Raw genomic sequence first — 17,549 nt, 5'->3', positions numbered from 1 at the left:
CAAATGTGTACATCTTTTCCCACATGAATAAAATATATGAAAATTATTATTGCAAAAAGGTTGTAAACTGAAGTAAAGAACTGTGCAAAAGTCAGAGACCACCCCTTCATTTATATTAGGAGGGGGGTGCACAACTCCAGTCCTGCAGGGCTGGTGTCCAGCACAGTTTGTTGATGTTCCTGCTCAAACATACCTGATTCAACTCATCTGTAAATTGACAGGTGTAGTGGGTGTGTCTGAGTAGGGGAACCAATAAACTCTGCTGGACACTGGCCCTCCAGGACCAGAGTTGTGCAACCCTGATTCCTGTCAATTTAATTATCCAGCCATTAAATACAAAATATTATTTTTTCCGCATCAGGAAAAAAGCATGAATCAGATTACAAATCCACAGAAGCCTAAAGAACTAAATATAATGGCATGTTCAGTATTTAGTGTGTCCACACTTCACCATTATTACAGCTTCCATTCTTTCCAGGGACTCAGCTTTTCAAAGAAATCTGCAGGGATGTTTTTCCACACCTACAAAAGTTCAGTCTTAGAAGTTGGTTGGTTTTTTGCTTCTCACAATCCAAGTAATCCCAATGACAAATTTAGACTGATTAGTCTATGAAACCTTACTCTACATCTCAGATGTCTAGTATTAGTGTTCAGTGTTGGTGTTTTAGCACAAATGTTCTTCTATTTGGTCTGTTTCCGTTTTTCAGTAAGAGCTTATTGACAGCTACACATCCTTTCAGACTCATAGTATTGAGTGGTCTTTTCTACTGGAAACACGAGTGATGGGGTGATATGTACACACACACACACACACACACACACACACAGGCAGGCCATCTCTTCCTCACATACATGTAGCTAATATACTGATTTTATATTTTTTCTACAAAAACCTGATGGTGTTCTCTTCTTCTTGTGCTGCGAAAATGTAAGAAAAGCAAAAAGAAAAGTTTTCAACCAATAATAAATGATGTTATATTATGTGAGAAACTACATAAAATACACAAATGTAGAGAAAAAATGGACAAAATCAGATTTTTTTTTTGGGCTTTTCTGCTAAATATAGCGTTGCAGGGGAGTCCCCCATGACTTGGTGTCGGTTTCACTTTTCATGATCCAATCAAACCCTGATAGATAAAATCATGTCCTGTCCACAAATATTTTCCTGTTTCACTTGGAAATCATCATGGAGTCACGTTCAGGAAGAAAAATGTGTTCTGATTTCCGATTCACATTGATTGTAAGAATAAAAGGATGAAAGAGTGGCAGTAGAGCGCACAAAAGTAAAGAACGGACAAATTAACTACTGACAGATTTGATATTATACATAATGTTGGAGGCGTCAGTGTAATTTTCTATTAGATGTGTTTCTTATTTTTTTCTGACACTGAAAAACGAGTAACTTGTACTTAATTGCTTTAAACGACTGGAAATTAAATTAAAAAATGATGGAAATAATGTACACATTTGAAACAAGTTCATTTAAAACGTGCACATAATTTCCAGATGAATATTTTTCCAGTGGTGAAATCTGGGAAGCCCACAATTTCATCAAACACCTTCTGAAATCTGCAAAACAATGTGCTCTCTGCTTTGGATGAAGACCCTCATTCCTAACGTCCCTGGATAATACCTGAAGCGACTGAACATGTACAGTATGTTGAAAGATTCACAAAACGTAGATGATGTATTTGCATTAAAGGAAGTAAAACGTACTTGGCAACACCATTTACATACACTTTTGTCTTAGAACACATATCTAGCCATCATAAATTTGGTGTACTGTTCCTTTAAATCTTAAGATGTCGCATATTAATGAATGTCACAGGGCAGATGAACCTGAATATTCATTATTTACAGTGACAATGCTAATGATTTAGAGAGAGAGGTGGCCAGAGAGAGCGAGAGGTAGAGAATGATTCACTGGCAAAGATAAATCGGAGGAAATGCAGCAGGAACGCTGAAGAATGACCCCGATTTCCGCTTTTGGAAATGAAAACAGAGTCCACAAGGTTTATTGAGAGAGATTACTGTTCATAACAGGTGTAAACAAGAAACAGTTTGAGAACTGAGCGTCTCCCTAGTAACGGCATTAACCTGTGAAAAAAAAAAAATACTCGCTGCTGCAGATGAAACATTAATAATCTATGCTACCATGTCATGTCTCTATTAGATCAAATAAAATCTTTTCACTTGTTTTCAATAGCTGATACGCTGCTATAAATATAACCAAATGAATAGTCACACATTGGTATTAGTGTAATACACCCAGTGTCTATGGTAAAAACCCTTTATCCCAGGTTACAGTTAGTTTACAACAGAGACAGAGGTCCACTGTCACGTCTTAAGTCGCAGTGCCTGGAATATATTGACTGCATATATATCACAAATATGATGCAAAAGACTCCTAGATAGGTCGTGATACCCTAAGTTACAGATGCTGCGATCGTTATTGTACAGTGTGTGCGATAATACTCACCACATCGTGGGAAGAGACACAAGCTTTTCGTCTGAGAACTGTATTCAAAGTGCACTGTTAAAGGAATACTCCAGTTTTTCAACCTAATCTCAGTCTGCTCCATCTATATTGTAGGGTTGATTACCACGGACAATAATTTCCACATATGTCCACATATGCTTATATATATATGTATAGACACATACATGACCATTATTAAGTGCACCTCTTTGTTTCTACACTTTTTGTTCACTTTATCAGCCCCACTTATCATATAGATGCACTTCATCGTTCTACTATTACAGACTGTAGTCCATCTGTTTCTCTGCATACTTTGTAAGCGCCATTTCACCCTGTTCTTCAGTGGTCAGGACCCCCACAGGACCACCACAGAGCAGGTATTATTCGGGTGGAGGATCATTCTCAGCAGTGACACTGATGTGGTGGTGGTGTGTTAGTGTGTGTTGTGCTGGTCTGAGTGGATCAGACACAGCAGTGCTGCTGGAGTTTTTAAACACTGTGTCCACTCACTGTCCACTCTATTAGACACTCCTACCTTGTTGGGCCTCCTTGTAGATGTGAAGTCAGAGACAGTATCTCATCTGTTGCTGCACAGTTTGTGTTAGTCATCCTCTAGTCCTTCATCAGCGATCACAGGACGCTGCCCGCAGGACGCTGCTGGCTGGATATTTTTGGTTGGTGGACTATTCTCAGTCCAGCAGTGACACCGAGGTGTTTACAGACTCCAGCAGCACTGCTGTGTCTGATCCACTCAGACCAGCGCAACACACACTAACACACCACCACCACATCAATGTCACTGCAGTGCTGAGAATGATCCACCACCCAAATAATACCTGTTCTGTGAGGGTCCAGTGGGGGTCCTGACCATTAAAGAACAGGGTAAAAGGGGGCTAACAAAGTATGCAGAGAAACAGATGGACTACAGTCCGTAACTGAAGAACTACAAAGTGCACCTGCGTGGTAAGTAGAGCCGATAAAATGGACAAAGAGTGTGAGACAAGGAGGTGTCCTTAAGCGGCCAGTCAGTGTATACTCAAAATCAAGCCAGCAGTACACTTTAAATGATGAAAGAATGAAATGCAATCGAAGTATCGCCGAACTACTGCTGAACACTTGTCATAAGTATGTTGTAAGTAAGCTTAAAGAAGTGCACTAGAACTCCACTTTATGCATGGGACCCACTGACATCAAAGGAGGTTTCAGAACGAATGACATGGGGATTAGGACCAATCATGGTCTGGGGAGGTTCCAGAATGAATAATGCAGTGATTAGGACCAATCACAGACAGTGGGAGGCCTCAGACCAAACTACACAGTGACTGTGTTGTTTGGCCTAAAAAGACATTGTTTTAATTAAAATTAATTAAAGTATACTGCCAGCTCTACAATAGAAGTTGCTTCAGTACCTGCTCATTGGCTTCAACTGTAAGAGTAAGAAATTGTAAGAAATACCCTTTACTAAGCATTAAAATTATTGTCCATGGCATACAAATCACATATACAGGCAAACGTTAGGTTGAAAAACACTTTAAGGCTGGCTTTACACAGTGAAACTTTCATGCAACTAGTTGCATGCAACATACTTTGGTGCAAATTGGCAATTACACACAGCAACTTAAAAGAAATCAGTCACACGCAACACGTTTGATTACTCCACTAGTTTGTATTTTTGATATGTGATATCGTTCTCGATATATAGAAAGCGATCCGTGACGTGTTATTTACATTTGCATATTTGCATCAACTTTGTTGCTGTTTTTTCCAGTCATTGAGATTGTTTAAAATGCCAGAAAATATCTATATTTGATCATTTTAATCTGTTCTGTGCATGTTAAGCCTTTAAAAATGAATAATTAATTATCCATTAAGTTATGATTATGATTGATGCCTTGCTCTTCCTGTCCTAGATGCATGGCAGGTTCATCGACCCGCGTGTTTCAGCCCTCTCTTCTGTAAATCTATCGTTTAAAATGTTGTTCAACATGATCACATGATGTGGCCTGAACAGCTGTTTTATGAAACTTATTTCATGAAGCTGAGAGGAGCGCAACTGTTACAACTGAGTTGCAGGATGCTATATACTATGCGACACAGGTAAATTTAGTAGTTATAAATTTCAAGCTACTAAGGTTTAATGAAAATTTCAGTGTAAAGCCAACCTAAGGCTGGTTTTACATGGTAAAACTTTCATGCAACTACCTGCACGTTGTGAGTTGCCTGCAACATGATTTTCATGCAACTTGACAGTTACACAAATCAATTCAAAAACACTCAAAGTTGCATGCAACACATTCAGTTACTCCACTGATTAGCCAAAACAGCAGCTTGTATTTTTTGATGCACTATATTGTTCTCTCTATAAAGTTAAACCTTTGGAAATTAATTAGCCGTCTTGGTCTCTGTAGTAATTTTCATCATTTGGATCTCAATTAATCTAAACTCTGTGTAAAATTAGGAGGTGTCAAAAGAGAAGAATGACTCTAGCTACTTAAATCACAATAAAAGCATGCTAGAAGAACAAATCGTGGCACAAATAGACACTATTAGCAATAGTTGGCGCCACTGGTAAGATTAACCTCTGTTTTATTTTCTTGTCCACTGACCCGGTGAAATCCGTGGTTTAAAAGTATGTCATTCAATTTGGTCACATTACTGGCATTTTGACTGACTATTTCATGAAATTAGGTCCATGAAGTTGAGACACTTAGAGCTGTTGCAGCTGAGCTTTAGGACATTTTACATTATGCAACCCAACTGAGATTTTATGCAAATTTCAAGCAACTAAAGTTGCAAAAAAAGTTTCAGTGTGTAAAGCCAGAGCCTAAGAAAACCGAAGTCATTTGACAACATTGCGTAGAGCTCTTATTTTGTTCTGAGAAACACAGGAGTTAAGGCTATAGATTCGTGATGGAGTAAAAGTGTGTCAGTAAGCAGGCTGTGAAACTCTCTGGGTCTCTGGCGTTTGAGGAACTCCTGATGTATGTAGTGTGATGCTGGTGTTAATGCCATACAAACTAAACCTAATATATTTACAATAGTGAAGCAATTAGTCCAAATCCAGCTAATTAGCCTGCAAACTCTCACTTTAAAGAGTTTATTTTCGGATGCATATTTCACAATTTCTGTGCTATTTACAGATCTTCTTGGCTTTTGACATCTTGTGTAACTACTTACTACCACTCAAGTCAATAGTAGTATTTACTGAAATATTTTTGCCTTATTCAAAGAAAGTCTGCTTTACTTTGATGATGTGGTGGCTATTTATTTATTTATTGTTTACATATTGCAGTAAGCTGATTATTGAACCTACTTTCCTCCACACAATCATATATTCAGACTATATCTCTAAAGAGAAAGGAGTTTAAAAACTAATTTTTCCTGTGTTGGTCTCAAAATATTGCAATAAAATAGTATTTACAGTGTTTAAATAACACTAAACCTGAGAATATACAAATGGAGTCTGGCTTTTACACATATGAACAAGCTTTTTTGTTTAAAACTTATGCAAACTTTTGATGTGTACAGTATGCAGTGAACGACTGCGGCCAGCAGGTGGTGGTATGACGCTGCAGGATTTGGTAGGAGTCAGAATTACTGAACTTTACTCTGGCTTGTCCTTTAAAAGCTTTCAGACATGTTGCCTGTTGCATTTTATTAGCTAACAAGTGATAAACGTCAGTCTATTATTAGATCTGGCTCTTAGCTCCTATGTTTAACCCAATGTTTAAAAATAAATGTAACACAAAAAGTTGCAGCGTTTGTTATTATGATACTCTTCTTATAAACTTATATATTTCATACACAAACCATTCAACATCCTTAACCAAATATAAGAATTATATGCAGAATAATGTATTATAACTAGAATAATTATACATCTTATGCTTACATAAACATATATATATATGTATATTTTCATTGAAATTATATTTATCCAATAACAAAAAATACAGTAAGTCCATAAATAATATTACAAATTCTATTAAATATGGAAGATTAAAAAAAAATTAAGACATGTCCAGGCCTACCCTTAGCATTCAAGAGAGGTCAAGAACAGTGTCCCTCACTCTCTAATCCTCCAGGCCTCTGAGCGGCGTTGTGGTTCAAGAGCTTTCTGCGCTCCCTCAGCTTAAAGAGCGGTCTCTTTCAGGTCGTTGAGGTTTGGCATCCGTGATCGAGATGGGCGGCCGAATCCATGTCCGTTCTGGCCTGCTTTGGAGGCCAGCTGGTCTGGGTATGGGTTTCCCTCGGCCCGGGCCAGAGCTGCCGAGTGCCACGTGGACTCCAGTTGACCTGGGAGAGGGTACTGACGGGATTTGGCCTGGCTCGACCCCCCTCCCCCTCCCACATGACCCCGGGACTCCACAAAGCTCCCCCCTTTAGAGGAACCTGGGTTAGAGTGGGGGAAACGCAGGTCTGGGGTGGCAGGTTGGTTGGAGGAGGATGAGGAGAGATGAAGGAGCTTGCGAAGAGACTTCAGCGGCTGGTTCTGAGAGGAAAAAAAGAGAGCAGAGTCACCAAAAATGACCAAAAATATCAGCATCGCCTCAGACTCAAAGTCATTCCATATTTCAATTGCTATATTTCATAGATCAGCAAGCAGCTATGATGAGACTTTTCAGCTGACTGGCCAGATGGGTTTCACTTTGGCTTCTCTTTCTGCGGTCTGGGATTATACTAGCCATATGTGCTGATTGAGGGCCAGCATGCTAACTGCAGTGTTTACCTCCTCTCAAAATTATAATCTAAGCTACAAAGTTAAGCTCTTGAGTCAGGCCGTCATGATTGGTTATATAAGTAATTGAGTTATCCATCAATTTAATCTAGTAATTGGAGTTTTTAAAAACTTGTGCAACTCAAGTGAAATTTAGATTCATGTTAATTTCAAGCAACTAAAGTTTTACTGTGTAAAGCCAGCGCCGAACTTTTGATTTATGTGGAAAGTCAAGATAAACTGACGGGCTATATGATAATAACTTCTTTTAAAAGGCCGCTTTAAGAATATTCTTATAATCTCAGTGCATCTCTTCAGGTTCTTTGTAGATATTTTCTTTGTAAAGGTGAGGTCTCCCTGCAGTACCTGAGAGTGGGCTTCAGATATCCTCTCGGCTGGCCACTCGCTGTCTCGTTCTCGTTCCTGCTCTCTGTCCCGGCTCCTCTCGCGGTCTCTGCTGCGTGTCCGGTGCCTGCTGCTGCCCTGGTGACCGAACGACCTGGATGACTTCTGCATCACCACCTGATCTGGGCCTTCATTGAGGACCTGACCAATGATGTGCAACACAAAAGCTTTAAGTCACACTAAAGCATCCAATCCCGAGCGAGGACCACCCACCATGTATACCCCAGAAGTTGATGGGAGAAAGGCGGAGAAGCGACCATCTTTCAGTTTTACACTAGGGTGCATTTGGACATAGCTTGTCAGCTTGTACAGTTGGAAAACTGTCACATTACTAAATGATAAATAGCAGTTGTTTTCATTCAGGTGCCACTCAGGTGCAGCTTTGTAGTAAACTCGAAAATTCAAAATGTTACAAGGCCATCCAAACGCAGCATAACACTCTCTCAACTTTTAGGTGAAAGTGGAGGAGCATACAGTCCATACTACACAGCCCCACTTGTATTAGTAAGTGTAGAAAATAGTTTTCCATTATTACAGTAACATCTACATCTATATCAAAAATTTGGATGCTTTTTCTTGCGCGAACAGAATATGTGTGAATTTATAGTCATATGCAGACGTTTGAAGACCCCTGGTCAAATTACATAGTTTATTGATTTACTAAGTCAAAGTTAAATAACTTCAATATGGAAACAAACGAAAAAAAAAGGCATTTTTCAAATTTCAGTGCACAATTTATGTTTGTTTGCTAAGTTTAACATATTGGAAGAAATTTAAAAAATAAAATCATAAGATGTGCCATAACATTTGCACAGACCATGTTTTTTTTTAATTCAGCAAATAAGCAGTAACTGTGCATTAAAATGTGTTCTCTGTAGAGGATGTGTGGATGTATCTTTCTCTTACAAATTCAACAAAACAAGTCATTTGACTGGGGTTCCCAAACATTTGCATACAACTGTAAATATGGTGAAGCTTACAAAATAATGTAAAAATGAATTGTATTTCCTTTTATTTGGTCCAAATGGTCTCTGGTCTGCCTCTCTCCAGCACAACTGGAATTGCATAGAACCTTTAGTTGACCACAGAAAAACCAGTGTAAACCCCTCCAACATTTACACATGCAGCTTCATCACATCATACATGCTGTGGCTACTGCTCAGCTAGAATCTGGAATGACATAACCATCATCATCATCATCACCTCCATAATTACATCATTATATGTGCCCTGTGAAACACCAGATCTATGAGGTCTCACTACAGTTCAACTACAATTCAGAACATTCATTTTAGACTGTTGAATAATCAGAGCTCAGTAAGGCTGCTCAATATATCATTTGTTAATAGTCATCACAAACTGGCCTGTGCAATTCTGATATCGCAGAAGATTACAAATATGCAAATGAGCCACAAAATTAATATTTTTTCATAATGTGTTATGAGAATCCTGATCCTGAGAATTGTGTTCCACACAAAAGTATTTACAGTTTTTTGAAGAATAAAAGGTTCATGTGATGAATTGTGGAGAACTTTTGCAAAGTAATGAGGGCCAGTCCTTAATCATGTTACATCAAGGGTATCTTTTTAACTGTGGAGAACCATGACTATTAGAGCTATGCCTTCAGTTCAGGCCATAAATGTAAAAAAACACCTCTACTATTATGCTAATTTCGCCAAGCATCCGTATAGGATTCTACTAGCATGCCAGCACTAAGCTAACACTGAGCTACTTTTTATCCAAACCCTAACTGAAACCTGGTAAGGCTATCGCTCATATTCATAGTTAGTGACGTATCTAGAACTTCCAGAAAGCACAGCGTTATGTTTCCTTAAAAAATTGGTTCCGCCTATTGAAAATCAACATGTGATTACAATGGGACTAACCTGTCATTCTGTCATTTACTAATTTTGCTGGTAGTTATGAGTGGTAGTTTGAGTGGTGTTGGAAACTGGGAAATACCGGTTTTCCGACTTGTAAATTGTACTCAAGCAGTTGCGAACAAAGTCGTATTTACAAGTCGGAAACTTGGGATTCTAGATGCAATGGATAACGTGACCTTTCATCTCTTCTGCTAGGGAAAATTGTAAACCTGACAGTGAACGGTGCATTTCTATGTGGTCTATGTGCTTTTTAATGTAGCAAAGAAAAAACAGGATATATATTCTACAGATCTCTTTGCTTTCTTTTCAGTGTGGTGGGCAACGACTCAAACAGAGTGATGACGTATTTACTAGTTCTGGAACATACAACCTCCCATTGACCATCTAAATGCAGTATTAATCTAACATGTAAGGCCTTCAGTCCAGCTCCAGAAGGCCTCTCCAATGGGAGTGCTAGCTTGGCTTTGTCTGCCTAGATACCACAGAGTTCCTGATTGGACAATTTTCTGGTTTAAAACTGTAACCTTTTTGTTTTCCTATCCTATTAAAAAAAAATAATAATAAAAAAAAACCTTTTTTTTAGTTTACTGAAAGGCCCTGAGGGTTCCCCACTGCTTTTTAATATGAGGTGTATCACAATATTTGGCAATATATTCACAATATGTTTTGTCATTATTGTGCAGCCTTAGCGCTTGGTACAGGAGATTAGATGGAAGATACAAAATGGTTATCATACATACATAAAATTTAATACAATGCAACATATTTAGTACTTGTGATACAAATAATATCACAAAAGACAAAAAAATGATACTTTCCCAGTGAAGATGTAACAAACAGAGAGTGCAACCATCTGATCACTGCTCTTCTACATTTTAGCAGAAATCAGACCAACAAAAAAACTATAGGACAACCTCATGGATCTAGTGACAACGGAATACAAATACCGATCTCTCCCTGTGAATTCAGTATTGATTAATAATGTCAGAAGCATGCAATGGCACAGGTTTAGTTTGAGGCATGTTAGGTGTGTTACAACCCCAAATCAGAAAAAGTTGGGACGGTATGGAAACCGCAAATAAAAAAAGAAAGCAGTGATTTCTAAAATTTACTTTGACTTGTCTTTCATTGCAGACAGTATGAACACAAGATATTTCGTGTTTTATGTCTGGTCATTCATTTCATTTGTAAATATACATCCCTTCTTGCCATTCAGGACTGCAACACATTCCAAAGAAAGTTGGGATGGGGGCAATGTAGGGCTAGTAATAAGATAAAATAATTAAACATGATGTAACTTGAAACAGATGATGTCAACAGGTGATTGTAATCATAACTTGGTACAAAAGCAGCAACCAGGAGAGGCCTAGACCTTTAGGAGCAAAGACGGGCCGAGGATCGCCAGTTTGCCAACAAATGTGTGAGAGAATTGTTGAAATGTTTAAACACAATGTTTCTCAAGCAAGACAGGAAAAGATCTGGATATTTCCTCTATGGTGCATAACATAAATAAAAGACTCAAGGAATCTGGAGAATTTCTGTGTCTAAGGGGCAAGAGTGCCCCTAAGCTGAATAACTGCCCCTTCCCAACCCTTCAGACAGCACTGCACCTAGAACCGTCATTCATTTATAAGTGATGTAACCACATGGGCTCAGGAGTACTTTGGCAAACCTTTCTAAAGCACTAGAATACGTAGTTACATCCAAAAATGCCAGCTAAAACATTACTGTGCCAAAAGAAAGCCTTATGTTAACCGTGTCCAGATGTGTCGTCCACTCGTCTGGGCTCAGAGGCATCTGGGATGGACCGTCATACAGTGGAAACGTGTGCTGTGGTCGGATGAATCAGTATTTCTGGTCTAAATAAATAAATGCTGTATATTCCCATCCAAGAAGAAAATAACCATCCAGACTGTTAGCAGCAACAAGCCCAAAAGCCAGGGTCTGTCATGTTACAGGGTTGTGTCACTGCCTTTGGCAAAGGTGACTCACACTTCTGTGATGCAACATTGAAGCCGAAAAGTATTTTGGAGCAACATATGCTGCCTTCAAGACAACATCTTTTCCAGGGACGCCCATGCATATTTCAACAAGACAATGCAAACCCACATTCTGCACACATTACAGTGGCATGGCTGCGGAGGAAGAGGGTGCAGGTGCTGAACTGGCCTGTCCGCAGTCCCTTCCCCAAAAGAGAACATGTGGCACATTTTCAAATGCAAAATGCAGCAGTAAAGACCCTGTACTGGTGTACACCTTAAAACTTGCTTGGAGGAAAATTGGAACAAAATTACACCTGAAATGCTTCATCACTTGGTGTCTTCAGTTCCTAAACGTCTTTTAAGTGTTGTAAAAAGGAATGACAACATTGCAAAATGGGATATGCTTTACTATCCCACCTTTTTTTGAAGTATGTTGCAAGAATCAAAACTGAAATGTGTTTTTTTTTTTAAATATATATTCATGAGGTAAAGGTCATGAAAAGCTAAGTGCTGTTGTATTGTGTTCAATGTAATACAGATCAAAATTCATTTACAGATCACTGTTCTCAGTTTTAATTTGAATTAACATACCATCCCAACCTTTTCTGATTTGAGATCGTATTAGGCGGTATATTAATGGACATTTATACCATCGGTGAGGCCACTAGGGGAGGTACTCTCTCAGAGGAGTTACGTTTAAAGCTAGTCTTTGAGTTAAACAGAGGGAAAAGACATTTCTTGATCACAGGACTTCTGCCTTCTCCAGCATCCACCTGCAATACAAGAGGCACAAGACTGACAGTGGGACACAGGACACACACTTCTACACAGCCCTCAGTGTTCTTACACACATAAGCAACACACTCACACTCACACAAACATACGCTACCATTCTTTTCAGGAGAACTGCTTTCAGTTTTTCAAAGAAATCTACAGGATTTTTTTTCCACACCTCCAAAGTTCAGCCTTAGAAGTTGGTTGCATTTTCTGTTTCTCATGATCCAAGTAATCCCTAAGACATTCAGTGATGTTGAGGTCCGGACTCGGGGGTGGTCAGTCCATTGTTCTAAGAACACCAGCAGCTTTTTTGTTTGATTTTGTTTTCTTTTCTCAGTGAGGGCTTCTCAACAGCTACACAGACTCATAGCATTGAGTTGACCTCTCACAGTGGAAGGATGGACAGAAACACCTGTGAATTTTAAGATCTGAAGCAAAAGTGGAGCTTCAGTCTCTTTCTCAAAGATGAAAGCTTTAGGTGCTTTGATAGTGACAGTTTTGGTGGTCTACCAGGTCTTGCACAGTTATTAGGAGACTCGTTTTTTCCGTGTCTTTTAATAATTTTTTTGAACTCAGGTTTTTGAGATTTCCTTTTGACGTTCTCCTTCCTTATGCAAATGGATCTTTTATCCAATCTCATCAGAAATATCACCTGAAATGTGAATTACTTGTACTTAATGCCTGTTTTGACTGGAAATTAAATAAATAAAGGGTGGTCTGTGACTTTAACACAGTATTATGTTGGTGATCTTTAATTAGTCAGATATAAAATAATTAATAGTAAGATGTAAGCAATGTTATGTGTGTCCAATACAATGAACACAGCTGTATAAGATTCTAAAATGACTGAGAAAGCTGTAAAACATAGTTATAACAAAACAATATCCAGAATGTCTCGAATTTAAAGTGTGACGAACAAATCATGAGGTAGATAACTTCAAGATTAGTTATCATTTAAAAACTTCCTGTTGTCAAAAAACTTAAACATCTAGAAATATCTTCTGTTAATATTTTGAATGGTAGTGTATATTGCATGTGCACATGTAAACATTCATACACATGCACACAGAACATAAGACATGCCTCCATATAATCCATACAATCTGCAAACTTAATACATCGAAAAACAGCTGAAAAAGCACAAAAGAAAATCAATCAAAACACAAAAAAACATAAATATTTACATTACATACACAAACACACACTCATCAGACGACAGACAAGAAACACCACATGGTGCGGTGAGGTAAGACTGACCGTCTGAGATTTCTTCTTTTTCTTCTTTATTGCTCTGAAGAAGCCTTGCTTCTCCTTCTCTTTGGCTGGCTCTGGCGGACTCAAATCCAGCGGCTCAGGCCCCGTCCTAATAACACATGTAAATCCTGTATGGGTCACTGTCCTCAGATAGTGACCCCTGGAGGTTCCTGTTAAAGGGTTTAATGCCCATACAATCTCTGCTAGCTGGCTAGGATTGTAACTAATTTTGATTATTTCCATTATCAAGTTATCTATTGACTGTTACTTAGGGCTGGGCAATATGACAATATATGTCATTATCATGATAAATTATGCCACAATACAATATAATGTGCTTTTCTGAAGAACGCTGACCAACTGCATGTTTCATTACAAAGAGATCAAAATTAGTCCCATTTTACTGGATTTAGTGCAACACAGTATGCCAAATATTTAATAAAAATGACTGAATTCATAGTTTTTGATAGTATTTTTTAAAAGGGCTCTGTTCCAACTGATCAGATATCTAAAAAAATAAATATTGTGACTTATCGTATATCATGAAAATTTCTTAAAGTATTCATATGTAAAGAATTTCAGATGTATTTTCATTTGAGTTCAGAGAATTCACCTCTATAACTCTCTTGGTGGCTGTAATATGGCACCATTCTGAAGCATGAAAACAACACAGTGAGAGCCGCAGTACAGTCACCACACAGCAGGGCTAGTTGTTGCAGTGTTATGCTGCTTTCACATGTTTGTGCTGTTTTGTGCTTCATAGTGGTACATGCCCAATAGCAGCATGAAGTCAGGCAAATGTTGGTATGATGACGCCGTTACAGGCAAAAATGGATTATTATCCGAGGAGAGCTTTAGCAGTGGAGACTGTTTATTTGAGATGTGAAAAGGCAGGCTGAGGCATGATTTTCCATTGTGGCTGGTTTGCTGGTGTCCATCCACTGCCAATATGCAAATGCAGCATTAAAACTTAACCTCCTAAAATAACAGTAACAGACGCCCATACAAGCCCATATTCATTCAAAACAGTTCTTTTTTTATGCACCGATTCATCAAAAACGTACTATAAATGCCTTGTAAATAAATTATACCATGCTGATACTTGCTCTTCTACTTTGTGGTCAAAAATCAGTTTGCCCCATTTAACAAACTCTTTCTGCTAATCATATTTATGTTGATAAATATATATCTTATGTACTTTGGTTGGAAAGCTTGTTTCATTCAAACAACATAGAATTTAATTAAATTAACATTTTACATCAATTTACTAGACCTTTTAACGACTGTTACCAGACTTTTACTAGACTGTTAACAGACAATTTACCAGATTTTTAAATATTTTTGAATCTTAATTATGAAGAGTGACTAATCACTTACAGTTTCAGCCTTACAGTTTGCTACTGTATTGTCCTTTTTTAGACTAGCATTCTGTGACACAAGCTGCCTGACTTAACAGTGAAGTACAGTAACCGTTCTTCAAGTGAAAAGAACGCTGGGTGTGAATTGTAGCAAGTCCAGACTGTCCAGACTGCTCGGTGCAGGGTTAATACGGCTCACCAGGGGTCATAAGTGGGCTGGCGTTTGGTGTGACTGCTGCTCTCCATGTTCATCCCTGAGCTCTGCCCGCTGCCCTCATGGAAAGCGTTATCTGGTCTAGGAGAGGGCACTACAGCAAGACAGCATAAAGACACACACACACACACACACACACACACACACACATCATGAATGGGTTTAGAATTCAAATTTATGACAAATGCTTGTGTGTGTTAGAGCATCAAATATTTGTCTGAACCCATCAGGACTTGACTGCTCACATTAAGTTTGGTCAAATTTGGACATCATTTCTCAAATATAAAGTGAGGTCTGAAAGTCTGAGACCACTAGAGTCAATGTTTCTGTTCTGCACTCCTTTCTAACTTAAAGCAATGTTTTCATTAGCATAACAAATTGATTGAGAAGTAGAATCATTAAATATTTACATGAATTTTATAATTTCTTAATACTTGCTATTTCCCCATTTTGCTTTAATGACAGTGTGCACTCGAGCTGCATGGACTCCACAAGTTTGTGCAAAAGCCTCTGATGAGCAGATCAAATGTACGTAAGAGTCTGCTAACCACAAGCTTAATGCAAGAGATATGACTAAAAACTAAATAATAAATACATTAATACCTTTTTGTATTAAGGCCTCAACAAGGTCAATATCACTAATTTCCTTATGTTTTCCTATTTTTTTTTCAAAATTGTAAATCTTACTGTTTTTCATTTCCAGGTTTAAATGAAAAGACATTTCAACACTGCAAAAAAATGTTATCTAGGCGAGTGAAATTATCTTAAATCTAGTCTATATATTTAATATTTATTATTATAAGATTATCATGATTATTTAACACAATTCTAGATATCTGTACTTGTTTTAAGTGATTTTAGTAAGTCAAATTATCTCACTATATTGACAGAGAATTTTGCTTGTTGTAAGAAATAATGCTCGAAAAGTGTAGAAATAAGTCAAATAATCTTATAATAAGCTTATAACAATCTCAAAATGAAAAATATTAGACATATTATTAATATTAGACAAAAACAATAACTAGATTAAATACCACTTCACTTGATAAAATCTCCTTTTTTGCAGACCCCACTGTATGTTGGGCTTGGGTCAGACACAAATTTATCGTTCAGTTTCTCACGGCCCCCCTCACAGTTTTAACCGATTCTAGCTCGCATTTACCCCTGCTTTAGTTTTTCTTCTTATTTTCCTCTTCCTCCTCATTTTCATCAACTTAAAACAGTTTTTGGCATGCCTGAGTCAACCGTGTTGTTGACAGAATTTAGCACCGAGGTTCACGGGGCCCACGCATGTGAGAAAATGGATGCGCTGAAAATAAACAGCGAATTGATTCAGGAAAATACAGATGAATGCAGCCCAGAAGACTTTTATATTTAATCTGTTTGGCTAAATGAAACATGTGTTAGCACGTGAGCCGCACATTATGGAAACTGTATCCAGACTAAAAATGTCTGGGATGTTATGTAATGACCCTATCATTGTCACTAAAGGGTAATCAGTGGCATCCTATTCTGCAGTTTGGGTTGGTTTCAGACAGAATTTTGGTAGATTGGGTTAATTTTGGACTGTCAGGTTGCGCCCAATTAAAGCTTTTCAGTGTGTGTGTGTGTGTGTGTGTGTGGTTTTGTGTGTTTGTGTGTGAGCCCACTCTAACCTCTGTAGAAGCTGCCGACCCTGCGGGGCATAGACTCGCTGTAGATCATGCGGTTCTCCTTGGACGATCCCCCGTCCTCTGGATGCTGCTCATGATATATGGTTGCCTGCAACACATCACAACAACATAGTTCACCCACACAGACATTCCCTGAATGCCTCATAGATCTGAGATTGCTCTCTTTATATACTGGGGACAGCAAAGTGTTGATTTGTATTCAAAAACTTGAACATGTATGTAAGTGAATAAATCCATGATTAAGTTGGTTCTTTTATTTTAGGAGAGTTTTGATGTCCAAAAAAAGGGTTAAAATAAAATCTGTGCGTAAATGTGTTATCTGTGCCTCCAACACCAGCATATTCACTTTTTCTGGCTTCAGGCTTGAGTGCTGAGCTAACAGTCAGTTGTGGTTGTGATGTTCAGTTGCTTCTGAGTGGTTAAACTCACCTACAAACAGTTCACAGGGTAAAGGCTTTATATCACAATTTAGCTCTGCATCAGGGTTGATTCTATAATTTCCTGCCAGTAAATGTTCAAACCCACCAAAATGCATGAAAAGCAGCAGTAATCAGGGTTTTAACCAAAATACTAAATAATACAGCATTTAAGCCAATATGATATCAATAATATACTTCGGGGTAACTGGTGGTGTCTTGCCCTTGAAAATTTGCTAATAAGTATTTATTTTGTGATGGCACTGTCAGTCTTTTGTGTTTATAGTCACTGGTAGTATGAACCAAAATCTTTTTATGCAATATTTAGACTCCACGTTAAACACAATCCAAGATACGTCTAGACAAACTACAAATAATTTCAATAAAATCG

The 17,549-nt window shown here is 38.1% G+C and overlaps 1 protein-coding gene across 1 annotated transcript in view; it reads right to left on the bottom strand.

Annotated features, from left to right (window-relative positions):
- Positions 1 to 3,375: 3,375 nt before the first annotated feature.
- The window catches only part of LOC118822772 (cyclin-dependent kinase-like 5), a 119,311-nt gene continuing 105,137 nt past the window's right edge, over positions 3,376 to 17,549 (bottom strand). The window contains exons 13-18 of the mRNA XM_036592043.1: positions 16,725 to 16,830; positions 15,055 to 15,163; positions 13,501 to 13,606; positions 12,117 to 12,239; positions 7,563 to 7,742; positions 3,376 to 6,971 (exon numbers count right to left, since the gene is read on the bottom strand). Coding sequence (XP_036447936.1) covers positions 6,612 to 6,971; positions 7,563 to 7,742; positions 12,117 to 12,239; positions 13,501 to 13,606; positions 15,055 to 15,163; positions 16,725 to 16,830 — 984 coding nt within the window. The 3' untranslated portion in view covers positions 3,376 to 6,611. The remainder of the gene's footprint in view (positions 6,972 to 7,562; positions 7,743 to 12,116; positions 12,240 to 13,500; positions 13,607 to 15,054; positions 15,164 to 16,724; positions 16,831 to 17,549) is intronic.

The sequence above is a fragment of the Colossoma macropomum genome, unplaced genomic scaffold, assembly GCF_904425465.1.
Source record: "Colossoma macropomum unplaced genomic scaffold, Colossoma_macropomum, whole genome shotgun sequence".
In the NCBI taxonomy this organism is placed as follows: Eukaryota; Metazoa; Chordata; class Actinopteri; order Characiformes; family Serrasalmidae; genus Colossoma; species Colossoma macropomum.
Note: the sequence above shows the minus strand (reverse complement) of the source record. Positions and strands in the feature narration are given on the sequence as shown.